This window comes from Schistocerca serialis, chromosome 4, assembly GCF_023864345.2.
Source record: "Schistocerca serialis cubense isolate TAMUIC-IGC-003099 chromosome 4, iqSchSeri2.2, whole genome shotgun sequence".
Taxonomy (NCBI): domain Eukaryota; kingdom Metazoa; phylum Arthropoda; class Insecta; order Orthoptera; family Acrididae; genus Schistocerca; species Schistocerca serialis.
The window spans coordinates 863,473,805-863,495,390 of record NC_064641.1 but is presented as its reverse complement, the minus strand read 5'-3'; the positions used below and the strand labels follow the sequence as shown (position 1 = coordinate 863,495,390).

Sequence of the window (21,586 nt, the reverse complement as noted above, 5' to 3'; positions counted from 1 at the left end):
TTTCACAACGGAGGAAACATGAGATTTATATTTCTTCTTTTTCTTGCATACCTGGTGCGATTCATATACTGTTCATTTTTATTTCTGATTTAGGTCATTAAACGTTTTCTTTTACATTTACATAGGGAATTTGTAATCCATTACACAATATGCAAATAACTTACAAGAATGTTGTAGAACTCCTTTTCTCTAAAGCTACAAATTTATTGTGTTTTTCCTTATGTTTTTTCCATTTCTTTCTTTCTTTCTTTACTGCTTAATGTTATGCACAAAATATATATTGTGCTCATATATGAGGGAACTAACAAAGCTAGAACATGTCATTCTTCAGTTTTTTGGCTGTACCCATTAATATTGTGAGAGTTTTTGGATATTATCAGTGAACACAGCTTTCTGGTTTTCTGGTAGCTGATAATGTAATGATAAGAATCAGTGCTCAAATTCCAAGGTGACAAATAGACAACCTTGATTGATAATCAGTTACCGCAGTTCATGTTTTCCTTTAAGAGCAGATTTAGTGCTTGAAATTCAAAGAATTCATCATGCTATTTTTCCGTATTTTGTTCTTCACTGGTGTCACAATTGCTTCAGCAAAAAGTAAGTATTTATCAGTCTTAGAAGTATCCAGACTATATGGTAGCACCAGCTTTTAATAATTCTGTTGTGTTGAAGTAAATCTCTGCAGTTGCTAGGGACATGCAAACTTAGCATATATTTTCGGCCAAATTGTCATCTATTTTTGGTGCAATTAGAATATATTTTTGGTCAAATTAGTAAGTGTATAATATATGTATAGAAATGATTACACATGTTCATTTAAAAGACCCTGAATTTTTCCTCTGATTATGAATGTTACATTTTGTAGCTGGCAATTGCTTCATTAACTATTAATGTCTCTCTTAAGAAAGAAACAAAAGTGTCATTTCACAGCAGATTTTTTTAATATGCATTTTTATTGCTAAAAAAATATTGTAATTAGATTACATTCTTGAAAGTTAGGCTTCTCATCTGTAATAACATTGTAGTGAGAAAAAAATCTGCTCACTGTCAGCACTGGATGGCGATTTTACTGTTTGCAGGCTAAGTAACTTGCGATATGCATCTTTACATGCTACTTGTCGTCATGTAATTAGTAACTGTAGTAATTTTTCAATTGTGTCAGACCACTGTAACTCACATGTGATTCAAAATTTAATTCCTGATTTTTAGGTTTTGGGTACAGTAGATTTGATCTTGGATATCTGGAGCCTCCATGCAGAGTTAAGTTAAGCTGACTGATGGGCACAATATTTCACAATTCCTATTCCTGCTGCCTTATAAAAAAAATTTGATCACAGTTAACCCTAGAACAGTTGGGCTGGGTCTGTGAGACCCACTAGTTTTTGTTTCTCTGAATTTATATTCTTATAGTTGCTGATTTGACTCGAGCGCCCTGCTACCTTCCTGAAACATCTGAGAGAAATCATTATTGTCGTGAATAAGGTTTTTATTTGTTTAGTCGTTGTTTGGCAGTCTTTCAAAAAGTGTGCGGGTCTGTCAGACCCAGCCCGACCGTTTACGTAACTAATTTCTGCCGGTGCAACCCCATTTTTATTTTGGTGTATCATTGAGTAACTAGTTATTTTGTGAACTATATGTGATATACTAACACCGAATTATCATTGTCAGTAGTCTGCAGTATAACACGGCAAGAGAAAGTCTTTCTTACAGTGAAATTTGCAGAATTTTGTATGATGATCAGAATGAAGCAGACGATTCTGATGCAGACCCCAGACTTCGAAATAAACAGTTATCATGACAGCAATGGTGAAATAAGTGCTGATGAAGAGGAAGATGTTCAGTCATCTGCCGACACCGATGCACCTGCTATTGCTGATTCAAGTACAGCTTCTCTAACTGACTCAGTTACGTCACCTATACAGTATTACAAAGGAAGGAATGAAGCAACTAAATGGCAAAAAATGTGCTTCCCACAAAGCATTCGAACAAGATGTCACAACATAATTACAATGCATTTGCCTGGAAGTATTCGAGCTGCGATGGATGTACATTCACCGCTAGAATCATGGCAGTTATTTTTTAGCAATGCATTGATTGATACAGTTCTTGAATTAACCAATATCTATATTGATTCAGTTCGAAACGATAATGCAAGTGACCTGAACATGGCTAGGCCTACCAGTTTTGATGAGCTGAAGGTATATTTTGGCCTACTATATTTAGCTGGAACATTGCATGGTGGTAAAATGAATATTGAAGACATTTGGAATACAGATGGGACAGGAATAGAAATCTTTTGTGCAAGTATGTCACAAAGAAGTTCAGATTTTTGACTTGTTGTATCAAGTTTGACGACATCCATAGTAGGGAAGAAAGAAAAGCACAAGGTAATCTTGCTGCCATAAGAACCATTCTTGATATCTTTGTCTCCAACTGCAAAGCATATTTTGCTTCATCAGAAAATGTTACTTTGGACGAAATGCTCGTGCCATACAGAGGCAGGTGCACGTTCAGGATGTATATCCCAAATAAACCTGCCAAGTATGGGATCAAGGTCTTCATCCTGGCTTGTTCTAAAATGTACTATGTAAAACATTTGGAAGTTTATGCAGGTGCACAACCTCAAGGACCGTACAAAGTCAGTAATAAGGTAGATGATGTTGTTTTCCATATTGTACACCCAGTAAAAGGGTCTGGAAGAAATCTGACGATAGACAATTGGTTTACTTCTTACACAATCATCAAAAAACTATTGCAAAAAAAGAATGTTACTGCTGTTGGTACGTTAAAAAAAATAAGCCTGAAATTCCGTTTGACTTTTTACCCAAAAAGTGTAAAGAAGAGTACTCATGTATGTTTGGTTTTCAGAAAGATGTCACATTACTTTCATATGTACCAAAATGGAATAAATCAGTACTCCTTTTGTCATCAATGCACCGTGATGATGAAATTGACAGTGACAGCGGTGGAAAGAAAAAACCAAGTATAATAATGTACTACAACAAAACCAAGGGCGGCGCAGACGTCGTTGAAGCTATGTGTGGTGAATATACTGTTGCTAGAGGGACAAGACCGTGGCCTCTGCGTCTGTTTTTTCACTTGTTGAATATTGCAGCTCTCAATGGCTACATTGTGTTCAAAGCCAACAAAAATGTATCAGTTAGACAAGAATACCTCAGAACACTAGGAAAGTCTCTCATAACACCATATTTGACAATGTGTGCAACCCAACCAAAACCCCCACGCAGTATTTACAGGCTTGCCTCTAATCTCTCCAGTACCAAAGAACAAAGAATACTCAAAGATCCACAACCAGGGAGAAGGAGAAGATGTCACAAATGCAAGGACAGCAAAACTAAATACTTTTGCAAAGTTTCCAAATTGTGGTTATGCTTGGCGCGTGCAGAAATGGTTTGCGGCGACTGTTTTGAAAAGTGATAACTATAGAGGATGATATTTCATTAACTATTCTTCAAATTCATGATTTCCATTTATACAATGAAAGTTCATCATTTTTGCTTCTTATTTCTACAACCTACTCTCATTTATATTCTTATTTCAGTCAAATTTACTTGTATTTTCAGTTTACTGACATTTAGTACTACAAAGATGTATATGTTTCAGTTTTTTTTTACAGTAATTGTTGTATGATGCTGAAAGCTGAACTAATGTCACTATAGCATTTAGTAGTACCTAATCAAAATCAAAATTCGACATTTGATCCAAACATACTGTTTGTCAATTGTTACAAGTGATTTATTTATTGGGTCCCACAGACCCCCAACCCAACTGTTCTTGACATTATTTTTCACCTGACCGTTCTAGGCAACTTAAAGATGCTTACCGTATCAAGAAAGTAACTTCTCAAATACAGCACAGCTTAAAACCAGTTGTTCCATGGAGTTATTATGTCTAATGGGAAAAATGGTTCCTGTAGATTTCTATTTTACAACTTCATATATTAAATACAATTATATTTACACTTTCTAGTGTTTAAGTGGTAGTTTAAGTAGTTACAACTTTGTTTAAATCAGGCATAATTGTTGTACCTCATGAACCAACCAAACTTAGCATAGGTGACCAACACTGTACATGGATCAGGTGGTTGTCAATGAAGACCATTGAAGTTTCGTGACAAAGAGTCATGTCTTTCAAAAACTATTTCACAACATCATAAGGCACCTAGCGCCCATGTACTGTATCTACTACTATATGGGAACAGGTCTTTTGTATTTGCTGATTCAGGGAATGTCATTGCAGTATTGATTAAGATACATTGTTTTGCATCTGATATTTTAAATAGGTCAGTGAAAAAACAATCCCCATTCTGTCATTCTGTCTATGGTTTCATCATACAGCAACAAGAAGTTACTGTACAACTTTGTTTAAATCAGGCATAATTGTTGTACCTCATGAACCAACCAAACTTAGCATAGGTGACCAACACTGTACATGGATCAGGTGGTTGTCAATGAAGACCATTGAAGTTTCATGACAAAGAGTCATGTCTTTCAAAAACTATTTCACAGCATCATAAGGCACCTAGCGCCCATGTACTGTATCTACTACTATATGGGAACAGGTCTTTTGTATTTGCTGATTCAGGGAATGTCATTGCAGTATTGATTAAGATACATTGTTTTGCATCTGATATTTTAAATAGGTCAGTGAAAAAACAATCCCCATTCTGTCTATGGTTTCATCATACAGCAACAAGAAGTTACTGTAGGCAGTAAAGCCAACTTTAGATCTACAACTACACTTTCTAAACTGCTGTGAAGTGCATGGCAGAGAGTACTTCCCAGTACCATTTGTTAGGGCTTCTTCGTGTTCCATTTCTGTATGGAGTGCAGAAAGAATGGTTATTCAAATACCTCTATGCATGATCTAATTGATGTGAATTTTTACTTAACAGTTCCTACAGGAGCAATACATAGAGGATTCTGGTATTCTTCTAGATTCCTTATTTAAATGTGCTTCTAGAAACCTTGTAAGTACACTCTATCTTCAAGCATCTGCCAGTTGAAGTTCTTCAGTATCTTAGTGATGCTCTCCCAAGGCTCAAGCAAACCTATGGTCATTTGTGCTGCTGTCTTTATACACGTTTGGTTGGTATATGAACTAATTCTACAGGTGTTTCATACATTGGCTGAATTGAAGGCATTCCTGAGTTGTCAAAACTGTTTTGTTCCGAATAATGTTATCTCAGCTAAGTCAAGTCCTTCATTACTTTCCATGTTGGCTAGTCTGTTAGCTGTAACTAATAAGTAAAACAAATACTCTTGACTTAACCTCTGTGGTTGGCATCAGCATATGATGTGGGTGTGGTGCAGTGACAATTGGCATTGCATACTGCAGGTGAGAAGGGAGGAGAGGTTGGAGTGGAGTTGCAGCTATTAGTAAAGCTGAACACCACAGCTGTGATGACGTGGCAGTGATGTAGGCCACAGATACATCGGTGGTGACTGTGGCAGCAACATATCGGAACCTCTCGGTTCCCAGTATTTCAGATACACAACAATTGAAGTAGATAGGAAGTCATTAGATTTCATTACTCACTGATTCACTGTATTAAACTTTGATACTAGGGTAAAAAAAGTTTATGAACTTCACAATTCACCTTCTGCAAAGTAACTTTGCCTTGTTAGCTTCTTCTGCATTGTTATGCCCAACTATTTTGATTTGACTGACTTTTCACTACATATGGTTTACTGTTGAGGGCAACTGCAGCTGAAGTAATCCATGCTTCTGAAACAAACCACATTCAGCTGTAAAATTCATATACAGCTGAAAGTGGTTTATTTCAGAAACATGGACTTTTCATTAACGTTCCCAGCTGATGAACCTGGTGTATTGAGGTTGTGTCATCTAATTTCTAATTTAAGTTTGATGATTGTCCCTTCTTACTTCCACCCACTCAGCAAGAACCAGCTGACCGCTTCTACGAACAACTAGAAAAGTAGTCAAAACCAATTACCTACAATCTTCTGTCAACTTGCTGATATGGCAGCTACTGTGCTGAAATGTAGCTAAACCTTGTTCCAGAAACTTGTAAAGTAAATGCACTTAAATTTGCATTAGGGTGATGAAATATCTTCATTTGAAGAAGCAAGTTCTTTTTTTTATTAATATCTGTATGTTGAATCCAGATTCTCCAGATTCAGACAAGCCATTTTTCCCAGCAGCACTTTACACATGTTGCAATTGAAAGACTATGGAACTTCCTCAGTTCCAGACAATAAATTAAAAACTCTCAGCAGCTAAGTTCAGTATAAGTTTGCTCACCTTAAAGTGGTTCTGGTAAAATTCCACTTGCCACACAGTACTTTATGCAGACAGCACACAATAAAAATGAAGAGTTCCTCAAATCTGAGATGCAGATAACTGAAAATCATTTTACAGTTTTATAACTAAACTGAAGAGCCAAAGAAACTGGTACACTTGCCTAATATCATGTAGGGCCCCCATGAGCATGCAGAAGTGCTGCAACACTATGTGGCGTGGACTCAACTAATATCTGAAGTAGTGCTGGAGGGAACTGACACCATGAATCCATAAATCTGTAAGAGTATGAGAGAGTGGAGATCTGTTCTGAACAGCATGGTGCTAGGCATCCCAGATACACTCAATAATATTCATGTCTGGGGAGTTTGGTGGCCAGTGGGAGTGTTTAATATCAGAAGTGTGTTCCTGGAGCCACTCTGTAGCAATTCTGGACGTGTGGGGTATTGCATTGTCCTGCTGGAAATGCCTAAGTCCGTCGGAATGCACAATCGGCATGAATGGATGCAGATGATCAGACAGGAGGATTATGTGCATGTCACCTGTCAGGGTTGTATCTAGACATGTCAAGGGTTCCATATCACTCCAACTGGACATGAACCACTAGCTTGAAGAATCCCCTGCTGGCATGCAGGGTCCATGGATTCATGAGGTTGTCTCCATACGTGTACACATCCATCCACTCAGTACAATTTGAAATGAGACTTGACAACCAGTCAACATGTTTCCAGTCATCAACAGTCCATTGTCAGTGTCAGTGGGCCCAGCCGAGGCATAAAGCTTTGTGTCATGCAATCATCAAGAGTACACAAGTGGGCCTTTGACTCTGAAAGCCAATATCGATAATGCTTAATTGAATGGTTCACACGCTGACACTTGTTGATGGCCCAGCATTGAAATCTGCACCAATTTGCAGAAGGTTTGCACTTCTGTATAATTGAACAATTCTCTTCAGGCATCGTTGGCTCCATTCTTTCAAGATCTTTTTCCAGCCAAAGCGATGTTGGAGATTTGATGTTTTACCGGATTTCTGATATTCGTGCTACACTCGTGAAATGGTTGTATGGAAAAATCTCCACTTTATCACTGCCTTGAATATGCTGTGTCCCATTGCTCATGTGCCAACTATAACACCATGGTCAAACTCACTTAAATCTTGATAACCTGCAATTGCAGCAGCAGTAACAGATCTAACAACCATGCCAGACACTTTTTGTTTTATAGAGTTGTTGCCAACTGCAGTGCCATATTCTGCTTGTTTACATATCTCTGTATTTGAATAATCCTATACCAGTTTTTTGGGCACTTCAGTGTGTATTATACATGAAATGTAAGTTCACTAAATTCTTGTGACATGATACAGAAGTTCTTTCTGTGACAAGACACTTCACTATTGCAGTCATATGAGGCATGTAACATCACCCACATAATGTCTGTTGTGAATGTAGAGATGGCTGTCGAGAGACTGATTTGCTGTGCCTGTTAGCAGAGACTGATCTGCTTCTCTGCAGTGGTCTTATAGATCTGCACTATCTGATAAAAAGTATTGAGACTCCCTATTAGTGGAGATTAATACAGGGTGTGTCCACCTTTTGCTTTTATGATGGCTTGAATTCTGCAGGGGACGCTTTCACTACAACGTCTGAATATCTGGGGAGAAATTGCACCCTGTTCTTCCTCAAGAGCTGAAACAAGAAAGGTAGTGACGTTGAATGCTGAGAACTGGAGCATGCTCAATGTTCTGACTCATCCCAAAGATACTCTATTTCGCTGAGATCAGGACTCTGGGCAGGCCAGTCCATTTCATGAATATTATTGTCCACAAACCATTGCCTCACAGATGCCTCTATATGACCAGGTGGCTCACCTTGCTGATACAAACAACCATTGTTTCCAGACTGTTCCTCTATGTACACAGTATACAATGATATAAAATATGTTAATCTCCTTCTGCATTTAGCAGAGTCTGATGAAAAACATACCCATACTGTGTCACCACTTCCTCTGTACTCCACTGCTAGCACTGCACATAATGGCAGGTAATGTTCCCCAGGCATTAGCCAAACCCAAACCCTTCCATCAAATTTCCACAGGGTCTAACATGATTCATCAACGCAGATCAATCATTTCCAGCCATAGCTTGCCCAGTGATGTTGCTCTTTCCACTACCTAAGTGTCACTTAGCACTGACTGCAGAAATCTGTTCCTTATGAGGAGCTGTTCAACCTTTGTGCCTCATTCTTTTTAACTCCCTACACATGGCTGTGATAGCTGGACTGCCGGAGAACTCACAAGTGATTCATTCCACTGATTTCATATGATATTTTTACAGTCACCCTCTGTAATGATTGAAAGTCCCTGTCCATCAGTGTGTAAGATCTGTCTGGTCTTGTTTTAGTTGTGATTGTTCCTTCGGCTTTCCCTGTCACTGACAGTTTACTTGGCAGCTTTAGAAGGGTTGAGGTGTCTCTGATGGATTTGTTACTCAGGTGAAAAAGCCAGTGACTACTCAATGTGCAAAGTCACTGAGCTCTCCTGACTGATGCATCCAAACACTTTTGATCAGACATTGTATTTGGGTGAGGATGGCTCAGGGAGCACCTCTCTAATGACTGGAACAACCAAGGCTACTGGGTATGAAATGCTTCTAGCTTATTTTTAAACCACTTACTGCTTTCCTATTTGGGGTTATGCTAAACTGATATTCTATTTTTGATAGAATCTTTATACCTAATAAAAATTTAAGATGGTGCTGATCATGGTCTTTCACCTCCAACAATATACTATGTTTAAATATCACTGTACCCCAAAATATCATAATTACAATTGTTAAACTCGACACAGCTTTACTAATTTTTTAAATGAAAATGGTGCTGAGACTTCTAGACACTATACCAATTCTAAAGGCCAGTTAATGTATCATGTTTCGTTTTGCACTAGAAAATCACATTTTTCTCAGCAATTTGGAAAATAATAAAAATAGTTTTTTTAATAACATTAGGACAATATTTTTGTGTCCACAGGTTTCATGTTTGGATCTATTGTTTGCAGTTGACTTAAAATTTATGAAAAGAAGTGGACTAGGTCTAACTCAAAAAATGCTCTATAAAGTTACATCAAACTTGGAATTATATGTGCTCACATACATCTGCACTGGGTGTGCTGTAAATTTATATAATTCATCTACCAGTTATTATCAGTGATGTGTTCTCATATAACTGCTGTTAGCATGGGCAGCGCCATGCCTAACAGAGGCTGCTGCATACAGTATGGGGAGGTCCATATCCACTGCACTTGAGGCTTGTTAGAATTTCAGTTACGCATAAGAAGCTGTACTTCTTTACAGACAGTGGGAAGATATACAGGAAGAACCACCAGTTTTTTGGTATGTTAAAGATATTGGCTCTCTGTTTTCACTCAGATGATTACTTGCAAGGGTTTCATAAAATAGTGACCACTGCGTTTTTGTAATATTATCATTGCGCAAGTTAAAATCATCAAGTTTTTATTCCCAAATGGAACTGTATTGTATTTTTTCACCATAGTGACATTTTTAGATCAAGTGAATACAGAAATGTAGGCTAACTGTTTTGAAGGTGTGTCAAGTAGGAGGTTAATCATAACGTTTTAGTTATCACACCAAAAAAACTGAGCTTTAACATACAAACATGAGTAGTAACAATGAATTCTGTTATGTTTAATGAGCTCTGCAGAAACTCATGTTAAATGCAGGACTTTATTTTTTGATGTAGTAAAGATATACAGGTAGAAAAATAGTTTCAAAACTGCTGAGCTTTAATACTGAATCCCAATTAAATTGGAAGACTCATATTAGCTACATTTACAAGTGAGTGGCTTGAGCATGATATGTGGAAACTGAGAGATGTAGTCAAACCTTCTTGTGATATCAATGACATTGTGGGTTGGAGGGGGGGAAATTAGTCTAATGGACAAAGTTGCTTCTAAGTAACAATGTCCTCAACTCTTTATTTCTCACAAAAGTATAAAATTGTGCAGTTATGTTGCAATACTTTAAAGTAAAAGCAACTTAATTGAGTTTGGCCCCAAGGGAGCCATCTATTGCATCTAGGGGCCAGCAGGACATCAACATCTGGGAAAGCAATCCAAGTGTACTTACAGAAACAGAAATGGTAAACAACGTTCTTAAAAGTATCTTTGACTGGTTTTCTGCAAATAGCCTCACCCCAAATTTTAAAGAGAGAAAAAAATATTCTGTTGTGCACATCTAGGGATTTTACACAAATGATAAGTATAATACTTGGTGAGGAAATAATATATAGGGTGGAAACTTTAAAACTCATAGCTGTCCATATTGATGAGAATTTAAAATGGAAAAAGCCCATTTTGGAACTCGTAAAACAACTTATTTCAGCTGAATTTGCCCATAGAATCATTGAAAATCCTGTGGAGAGACAAATCAGTAAGCTGACATATTTTGCAGATTTTCATTCAGTAATGTTATGAGGTAAATTAAAAGGAAGGTCAGTGTTGGCTGTAATATTGATGTTTTACACAACACTCCATGGAGTCGCCAATCAATAACTTATGAGGTAACTCACCCGTAAGAAACAAAGTCTCTATTGCTCAAAAATATCCTGTAAGAATGTGATGCTCACCCACAATTATCTTATACGCATCTGTTTAAGCAGATGGGCATTCTGACTACTGCTTCACAATATATTATTCCCTCATGAAGTTTGTTGTAAATAATCCACTACAGTTCAAACAGAACTATGAAGTACATAATTACAATACCAGATGGAAAAATGACGTTCATTACACCACATTAAGGTTGTCTTCAGCAAATAAATGTGTGCACAGTGTTGCAACAAAGATTTTTATCACTTACACAGTGATGTAAAATGCCTGACTGACATCAAAGCAAAATTTAAAAACAAACTGAAAAAGTTTTACCTTGACAACTCTTGCACAAAGAATTGACTTTAAAAATTGTCCCCATATGCTTGTCCCCCAGCCCTTAACAGGTTCGAAGTTAAGATTTGTAATGCCTTTTGTATATAATAATATTGATATTATATTGTAAGGATGTTGATAAAGGGAGAATGTTTACCTCCAGTTTTAGTTTCTAAAATTTTAGAGCGTCCAAAGTCTAAGATATTTTGTTTTGTTTGACACCACAATAATGTATTAGCTCAGAACAGTAAAAAAGTTTGAATTGGTAGTGGTAGATGACCTTTTTTCCATAAAAGCAAGTGGGATAAAATCATAGTTCAACATATTTATTTGAATTGAGCCTCCTATATCATTAGATTAAATGACATTGCACAAGAAGCTAAGACCTTCCTGTTTTACAGACACAGCAACAGAATGTCATGGTGAAAGCATTTGTTGATGGTAGGTGCATTTTGCATAAGTGTATGTAAATTTTCCTGATGAGATAAGAAATGCATTCTGCCATAAAGTGGGTGTTATCAGCTGAGAGCTGTCATGTTAAATGTCATAGCAACTGTTAAATGTTGCAGTAACTTTTTGTGTTGGCTTTGTTGTAGTTCCAGTTGAGTGCTGAGTGCTGGTCTGTGCTTTCACTCATATGTGGAATACTATCACTCTATCTGAATGTTCTTGGTCTTTGTGAGTCTTCATAAGTAGATTATTAAATTACACCATTTGTAACTACTTCTAACAGGGACCAGGACATGGTATTTGATGCCAGATGATGGAGGACATGGAATTCATCTTGTGAATATGCTACATAGTGCCCAACAAAATGATGTACCTAGTATTGAGTCCAATGTTACACTTTATCTCTATACAAGGTAAGTGATACTTCTTGCAGCCATCAATAAATGTGAACAATCCCATTTTAGCTCATGAGACTAGCAGTAATGCAAAATTTATCTACCCAAAGTCAGCTAATTAATAGAGCCCAGAAATCTGTTTTGACAGTTTCTGAAATGGAGTTCATTCATGAACCATGCATTACTATGGACAAGCTGTCTCTGATTCCTAATTTTTGTAAACAGAAGAAATGAAACTGAAATAAATAGTTGGAAGTGTATACTAAAAAAATAGAAAGTCATTGTGGGGCAGAAAACACCATTCAAAATGGAAGAAAGGTTGAGTAAAATGGTATGAAAGTGGAAGATAACATATTGAGAAAATAAAACAGGTGGAGCCAGCGATATAAAACAGAAGATCAATGAAAATGTGATATCATCTCCAACAGATTAGATTTAAAATTTAGCCAGCTTATAAAATGTACCTAGTTTCTAGTTTATTTTGAAAGACTGATAGTCATTTGATCAGCAAACAGTGACAGCCAAAGAAAGATTATAAACATTGACAACATGATTCAGAATATTAGAAAACACAAGCAACACTTTCTGTAACTGATTCAAATCAGACAAATGTAGCAACAACGAGATTTCATAGTCAAGTATCATATTACGTAATATGTTGGAAAATAGATATCACATCAAATTAAGAAACCTGCAGGTGGATTAAAACTCCATGCTGTCCAGGAACTGAAATCCACCACATTGTCTTCTACAGGCAACAGCCAACTGAACTATCCGAGCAGTCGTCAACAGCCCAACTACAATTCTCAGTCTGCCAGTATCTCTCTCCTTCATCAAATCTTTACCACTCATCTTGCAAGGCTGACACTCTTGTGAGAACAGGATACCACAAAGAATATCTAAACTTAAAATACATAGAATGGAAATATGATGTACAATTCTAATCATGTATTGACAGGATGAGCAAGATCAGGCCATTGTGTAACCAAGGATTTTTGTTCTATTGAACCAACCCTGGTACTTGAATGTTAGTCACATGCTTTTTGTAAGTGACTAACTTGAGAGATTCATTATGAGTAATAATTGTAGTAATCAGTCATGTTCCTATAGTATTCAGTTGTTTGATGCAGCTCTCCTTGCTATCCTACACAAGTCTCTTCATCTTAGCATTACTACCACAACCTAGCTACATTAGAATCTGCTTACTGTATTCAAGCCTTGGTCTCCCTCTACAATTTTTACCTCTCACACTTCCCTCCATTACCAAACTGATGATTCATTGCTGCCTCAGGATATGTCCTATCAGCCATTACCTTCTTCTAGTGAAGTTATATGAGTAAGAAATTTTTTTAATTTAGCCATAGATAATTTGAGAGTTTTGTTCTTGACACAGCTCAGTATTATCAATCCAGAAATTTACTTTATATTGGAGAAAGAGACAGTGGGTAACTTAATTTCCTGGATGTACCAGTAATCAAATAAGTGAACAAGAGTTGGGGTAATAAGGTGTCCATGAAAACTACACACGCAGATTGATGCCTCCCACCACCCAACACAAAAAAGAAGTGTCATTAAAAGCTTACTGGACAAGGCTAAAAATGTATGAAGTGGATTATTTACAATATGAGGTGAATCTCTTACAATATGAGGTGAATCTCTTAAGGTTAGGTTACTCCAGGCAGGAGGTTGGTCAACGAGTCCAGCCAACAAAAAGAAAACCAAGAGTGATGTGGAACATCAGCTGCTCACTGGGAATGCTTTACTCCCTTTTATTAAGAAGGTTAAAGGTCATATCAAGAAAGTGTTCGTCAAGTATGGAGTTGAAACATTGCTAGTCCCTGTCCTCCATCGGCCTATTCCATTCCATGCATCCACTGCAGCCCTATACATGTCTTCTATCCTATTAACATATTTGCATAGTCCTTTTTACTTCTCTCCACTCCCCTTGTTCTCATGTTGGAAAGTACATGTGAGACAATGAGTATTTGCCACCTCTGAAGAAATGCAAATTGCACTAGCTGCTGCTGGTGCAGACTGCAAGCTATTTGCAATGCAAAAGGCACTAGCTGCTGCTGGTGCAGACTGCAAGCTATTTGCAATGCAATGACAATTCATTGTGAATAGTGGAGCGAAGTATGAAAACAAGTATATGAATTTGTTTAAACAGGACATGGAGGTCATAAAGCAACAGATCGATGTGTAGCCAAACAATATTGATGGTGGACATCTAAGCAAGATGTAGAACAGTATGTAAAGATATGTATATCATGATTTCAGTGCACTGAATTAAGTCATTGTAGAGGTTGCTGGAGACCATTTGAGATGATTGCATTGGATACATTAGCTGCTTTCAGGCAGAATGTCTCATTGGAGGGCGCTGCACAAGGTCTATTGCTGTGCCAAGATGCAAAATACATTGGTGTGTGGCCCACATATCACTTGGCTGGTTCCAAACTCCAGCCCGAAACTCAATATCCAGCAGGGAATCATTATGTGTTAATGATAATAGAACACAGTTCACACTTTGTAGAAATGATAGCTGTTCTCAATAAATAAGCTGAAACACATCAAAAAAAGTTTTGCATCACCCCGATTCCCAGAACTCTTGAAGATGGATGTTAACTGTGGATATTGTATCACAAACACAGTCCCTTTGATTGTTCAGAGATCTCAATAAACCTGCCGAAAGATGTAAACAACCATGCAAGAGCAGTGCCTATTAGATGGAGGGAGTCTGACAGCCGATCAGTTCCAGTCATTTCACCAGGAAGCAGGAACATGGCTTGTGTTGTCTGTAGTTCAATCATGCCTAATGCCTAGAGAGTCAATACCATGGTTTGATAGCGTCCGCATTGTTACCTTTTGCCAGGAAGGGCTCTCAACAAGGGAAGTGTCCAAGCATCTTGGAGTGAACCAAAGCAATGTTGTTCGGACATGGAGGAGATAGAGACAGGAACTGTCGATGACATGCCTCACTCAGGCTCCTCAAGGGCTACTATGGCAGTGGATGACTGCTACCTACAGATTATGGCTCGGAGGAACCGTGACAGCAACACCACCATGTTTAAATAATAGTTTTCGTGCAGCCACATGACGTCATGTGACGACTCAAACTGTGTGCAATAGGCTGCATGATGAACAACTCCAATGACAAGGTCCATATTTGCAACCATGACACCATGCAGCACGGTACAGATGGGCCCAACAAAATACCGATTGGACCACTCGGGATTCGCATCATGTTCTCTTCACCAATGAGTGTTGCATATGCATTCAACTAGACAATCGTTGGAGACATGTGGAGGCAACCTGGTCAGGCTGAATGCCTTAGACACACTGTCCAGCAAGCTGGAGGTTCCGTGCTGTTTTGGGGTGGTATTATATGTGGCTGACATATGCCACTTGTGGTCATGGAAGGAGCCATAATGGCTGTGCGATACATGAATGCCATCCTCCAACTGATAGTGGGACCATATTGGCAGCATATTTGTGAGGCATTCGTCTTCATGGACAACAATTTGCGCCCCCATAATGCACATCTTGTGAATGACTTCCTTCAGTGTAATGACATTGCTCAACTAGAGTGGCCAGCATGTTCTCCAGACATGAACCGTATCAAACATGGCTGGGATGGATTGAAAAGGGCTGTTTATGGATGATATGACCCACCAATCACTCTGAGGGATCTACGCCGAATCACCATTGAGGAGTGGGACAATCTCGACCAACAGTGCCTTTTTTAACTTGTGGATAGTATGCCATGATGAATACAGGCATGCATCAGTGCAAGAGGATGTGCTATTGGGTATTAGAGGTACCAGTCTGTATAGCAATCTGGACCACTACCTCTGAAGGTCTCTCTGTGTGGTGGTACAACATGCAATGTGTGGTTTTCATGAGCAATAAAAAGTGTGGAAATGATGTTTATGTTGATCTCTATTCCTATTTTCTACATCTACATTTACATTTATACTCCGCAAGCCACCCAACGGTGTGTGGCGGAGGGCACTTTACGTGCCACTGTCATTACCTCCCTTTCCTGTTCCAGTCGCGTATGGTTCGCGGGAAGAACGACTGTCTGAAAGCCTCCGTGCGCACTCTAATCTCTCTAATTTTACATTCGTGATCTCCTCGGGAGGTATAAATAGGGGGAAACAATATATTCGATACCTCATCCAGAAACACACCCTCTCGAAACCTGGCGAGCAAGCTACACCACGATGCAGAGCGCCTCTCTTGCAGAGTCTGCCACTTGAGTTTGTTAAACATCTCCGTAGCGCTATCACGGTTACCAAATAACCCTGTGACGAAACGCGCCGCTCTTCTTTGGATCTTCTCTATCTCCTCTGTCAACCCGATCTGGTACGGATCCCACACTGATGAGCAGTACTCAAGTATAGGTCGAAAAAGTGTTTTGTAAGCCACCTCCTTTGTTGGTGGACTACATTTCCTAAGGACTCTCTCAATGAATCTCAACCTGGTACCCACCTTACCAACAATTAGTTTTATATGATCATTCCACTTCAAATCGTTCCGCATGCATACTCCCAGATATTTTACAGAAGTAACTGCTACCAGTGTTTGTTCCGCTATCATATAATCATACAATAAAGGATCCTTCTTTCTATGTATTCGCAATACATTACATTTGTCTATGTTAAGGGTCAGTTGCCACTCCCTGCACCAAGTGCCTATCCGCTGCAGATCTTCCTGCATTTCGCTACAATTTTCTAATGCTGCAACTTCTCTGTATACTACAGCATCATCCGCGAAAAGCCGCATGGGACTTCCGACACTATCTACTAGGTCATTTATACATATTGTGAAAAGCAATGGTCCCATAACACTCCCCTGTGGCACGCCAGAGGTTACTTTAACGTCTGTAGACATCTCTCCATTGATAACAACATGCTGTGTTCTGTTTGCTAAAAACTCTTCAATCCAGCCACACAGCTGGTCTGATATTCTGTAGGCTCTTACTTTGTTTATCAGGCGACAGTGCGGAACTGTATCGAACGCCTTCCGGAAGTCAAGAAAAATAGCATCTACCTGGGAGCCTGTATCTAATATTTTCTGGGTCTCATGAACAAATAAAGCGAGTTGGGTCTCACACAATCGCTGTTTCCGGAATCCATGTTGATTCCTACATAGTAGATTCTGGGTTTCCAAAAACGACATGATACTCGAGCAAAAAACATGTTCTAAAATTCTACAACAGATTGACATCAGAGATATAGGTCTATAGTTTCGCGCATCTGCTTGATAACCATTCTTGAAGACTGGGATTACCTGTGCTCTTTTCCAATCATTTGGAACCTTCCGTTCCTCTAGAGACTTGCGGTACACAGCTGTTAGAAGGGGGGCAAGTTTTTTCGCATACTCTGTGTAGAATCGAATTGGTATCCTGTCAGGTCCAGTGGACTTTCCTCTGTTGAGTGATTCCAGTTGCTTTTCTATTCCGTTTACACTTATTTCGATGTCAGCCATTTTTTCATTTGTGCGAGGATTTAGAGAAGGAACTGCAGTGCGGTCTTCCTCTGTGAAACAGCTTTGGAAAAAGGTGTTAAGTATTTCAGCTTTACGCGTGTCATCCTCTGTTTCAATGCCATCATCATCCTGGAGTGTCTGGATATGCTGTTTCGAGCCACTTACTGATTTAACGTAAGACCAGAACTTCCTAGGATTTTCTGTCAAGTCGGTACATAGAATTTTACTTTCGAATTCACTGAACGCTTCACCCATAGCCCTCCTTACGCTAACTTTGACATCGTTTAGCTTCTGTTTGTCTGAGAGGTTTTGGCTGCGTTTAAACTTAGAGTGAAGCTCTCTTTGCTTTCTGTACAGGTTCTGGATCTCTTGGAACTGAGATGATGCAAAACTTTTTTGATGTGTGTAATTGATGCATGAGAGACAATTATTACTGCAAAGTACTAACTACAAGTCAGAAGAAATAAAGCAACTTTGTCATTTGTTATGAATTTATAAATCAAGAACATGCATTTAACAGCTGCAAGCAAAATGGCAAAATGGAATGTGTTCACAGGACAATAAGGCAGATGTTGAGTCAGTATGACAACAGTTATCATGGCTTGGACATGTTTACATAAGGTAATAACATGTCCAAGCCATACAATTCAAAAGTACATGAAAGTATGTAACTGCTGTGATGGTATGACCAATTGGGACTGTGAAATCCAGAGTGACAGAAAATTGTCCATTAGTGTGGAATATGTGAAAACCTTAAGGACAGCGTGGCACCAAGTTCATAAGGCAATCATAATAGCTCTACAGTAGTAGGAGCAAATGGGACTATGGAACACCAGTCTGCCAAATATTAGGTTGGTGCATAAGTTCATAGCATTTTTCCATATGTTTAATTAACACAACTACTACACATAGCAGAGACTTTAGCCATCAGTAATATATTCTCCTTAAGTATTTACAACACTCTGCTAATGCTGGGGCAATTTTTCAATTCTGCAACTATAGAAATCTTGTGGTTTTGAGATGAAGAACTCGTTGGGCCATGTACACAGTGCATTTTCATCTGGAAAATAAGTTCCTTGAAGGTTGTTCAACAGAGAGTGGAAATGGTGAAAATCTGGGGACACAAGATCAGGTGAATAAGGTGGGTACAGAACAACTTCCTAACCCAACTTGTACATACAGTTTTTGTTAGTCTTGCCAAACGGCAGGCATTATTGTGGAGTAGCATCACTTCACACAGTCTTCCTGGTCATTGTTCTTGTATTACATCTGCATGACATCTTAGTTGTTGACAATAAATGTCAGCAGTGGGTTACACCTTGGGGATGCAATTTGAAGTGCACCCTACTGTTGCTGTTCTGCCAGATGCATAGCATTAGCGCAAATCTTTGTTCAAGAAATTGCTGCTTTGTTTGGGCTCAACCATTCCTTTCTTTTCTTATGTTCACCAGTAACAATACAGTATAGCAATGGTCGATGCTGTTCATAAGCCAACTGATGACAAACAAGCAGAGATGCACATATGACAGCTCACAGATTTTTTTTATTTTGGCTTTGAGAATATGATATCTGTATGCTTGATTTTAGAATCTCCCTCACTGCATGGAAATGTCACACAGTGGTCTAATGATGACAGTTCATCAGATCTGCCAATTCTTGAGTACCCTGATAAGGATCATTGTGGATTAATGTGTTTAAATGATTTTCACCAGACATGGAAAGTCACTCATTTCAAAACTATGCTCCTTAAAATGAGAAAACCCTTTCTTCCAATGCTCTGTCCAATGGCATTATCCTCACACATGGCACAAATGTTTCCAGCTGCCTCCACTGCTGTTGCCTCTCTATTCACAACTCAAACAGAAGGACATGTCGGAAGTGTTCTGATTTCTCCATTTGTCACTCCTTTTTCTAGTGTCTGCAGTTCAACTCAGTATCTCAAAATGACAATATGTAAACTCAAATAGCAGCAGTGAATTACAAATAATAAAATAGACCATCGATAAATACACTCATAGCAGCTGGAATACCAGCATGCAAAACAAAGGGAATTTCAGTATCAGGAACTTTCTCAACTTGGTCATCACTTGTGTGGCCTATGATCACCATTAGTGGAAAGCTACATGCCCATTCACTCTCCCAGTGGATTACCTACCAACCTGATGGATCAGCCACAAAGTGTAACTAAAGTGATAGAAGATTCTGGGTTTAACAGTTTCCATATGCTGTTTGGAGGAGTAGTAGAGAAGAAGAAGACAAGGAAAAAAGTGTAAATGGTAGTGTGGAAAAAAGTGCACTGTAGGGGGAGGAGGACAACTGTAGACAGGGTAGTGCTATGTCAGTTTAGTAGTTTACAGATTCAGCCGTAGATTCTAATTTGGAGGTCTGAATTTTCCGCAGTGGGGTAGACTGTTTTGACCTAAACATCAGACAGTTCTTTGTAGCCAGCCTACTGATATGTGTGCCACATATGTGCTGCAATAGTTCTGGCACAGCAGCATGTGATCTGGTGTTCTGCCATTAGTGGTTGACTGTGTTGCTAGATGATGTATCGCAATGCAGCATTTCCACAATTGCCTGCATCGCGAGAGCCTACCGTCTGTCACAAAAAGCCAAACGAGAAGGAATGTAAATGTGCCCAGTTCAGATGGTAGCATCATACCCTTGCAGTCACACCAGCTATCGGTCAAATGCAGAGCTAAGCTACTTCAGCATCATGGAGCTGTGTAACCAACTAGGATAACCTACTGATCTATAAGCCATCAGCTAGCCATAATGGTTCTGAGCCTTTAACTGGATGCCAAGATGAGGCCTCCTAATTAGTGCCATCGCCTGACACTCCATCCACAGGAGATGCACTTGCTGCCTGCTAGCTTTGACTGGCACCTAGGCCACTACTGCAAAAGTACTTTATGGAAGGCATACCCTTGTTCCTGTTTCTGTTGAGTAAGTGTTTTTGACTCCACACTTGATGTTGTGCTGGAAAACCCAAACCGTAGGTGCTTGCACACCAGCTCTGCAGCCAGAACCAGCCAATGCATAACAACATGGTAATTGTTTGCAAAATCAATATTGACTCCTACTACAGATGCATTTTCTTACCTACAGAAAGGTCAGAAAATATGAATATAAAACATTTTCCAAAATTTTTAACAGACTGATGCCAGTAATTTAGGCTTGTACTTGAATGCTAGAAGCTGGAAGGAATATATAGAAGGGCTGTACTGAATCTGTGACTTATCTTACAAGATAGGTTACAGGAAGACAAACTTACATTTCCAGCCTTAGATTTACAGAATGCTTTTCAGTGCTGATCGGTCTACACTCTTTGAAATTCTGAAGGTATCATGGATAAAATATAGGGAATGAAATGTTATTCACAACTTGTGCAGAAACTAGACTACAGTTATGAGAGTAGAAAGACTTGAAGCAAAGCAGTACCTGAGAAGGGAATGTGACAGGGTTATAGGCTATCCTGATGTTGTTCACTTTTTACAATGAGAAAGCGGTGAAAGAAACCAAGGATAAATTTGGAGAGGGAATTAAAGTTCAGGGAGAAGAAATAAAAAGTTTGTAGTTTGCCAGTGACATTGTAATACTGTCAGAGACAACAAAGGACCTGGAAGAACAGTTGAGTGGAACAGAAGGGGTTTATAAGATGAACATCTACAAAAGTAAAACAAGGGTAATGGAATGTCATCAAAGTAAATCAGGTGATGCTGAAGGAACTAGATTAAGAAGTTTGGCACTAAAAGTAGTAGATGTATTTTGCTATTTAGGCAGAAAAATAGCTGATTAAGCTCAATGAAGAGAGGCTGTAGCATGCAAAGCATGTCTGAAAAGAGGCATTTGTTAACATCGAATATGAATTTAGGCATTAGGGAATCATTCTGAAGGAATTTGTCTGGAGTTTAGCACTGTACAGAAGGGAAACATGAGTTTATAAGCAGTTACGAAGAATGGTTTGTGTGATAGAACACATCCTGAGGCATGAAGTAATTGGAAATTTGGTAATTGCAAGATGTGTTCATTTGGGG

The 21,586-nt window shown here is 38.7% G+C and overlaps 1 protein-coding gene across 1 annotated transcript in view; it reads left to right on the top strand.

Annotated features, from left to right (window-relative positions):
* The first annotated feature begins 522 nt into the window (after positions 1 to 522).
* Positions 523 to 21,586, top strand: part of LOC126474817 (pancreatic triacylglycerol lipase-like) — a 71,097-nt gene continuing 50,033 nt past the window's right edge. Inside the window, exons 1-2 of the mRNA XM_050102290.1 lie at positions 523 to 597; positions 11,951 to 12,080. Of these exons, the coding sequence (XP_049958247.1) occupies positions 543 to 597; positions 11,951 to 12,080 (185 nt within the window). The 5' untranslated portion in view covers positions 523 to 542. The remainder of the gene's footprint in view (positions 598 to 11,950; positions 12,081 to 21,586) is intronic.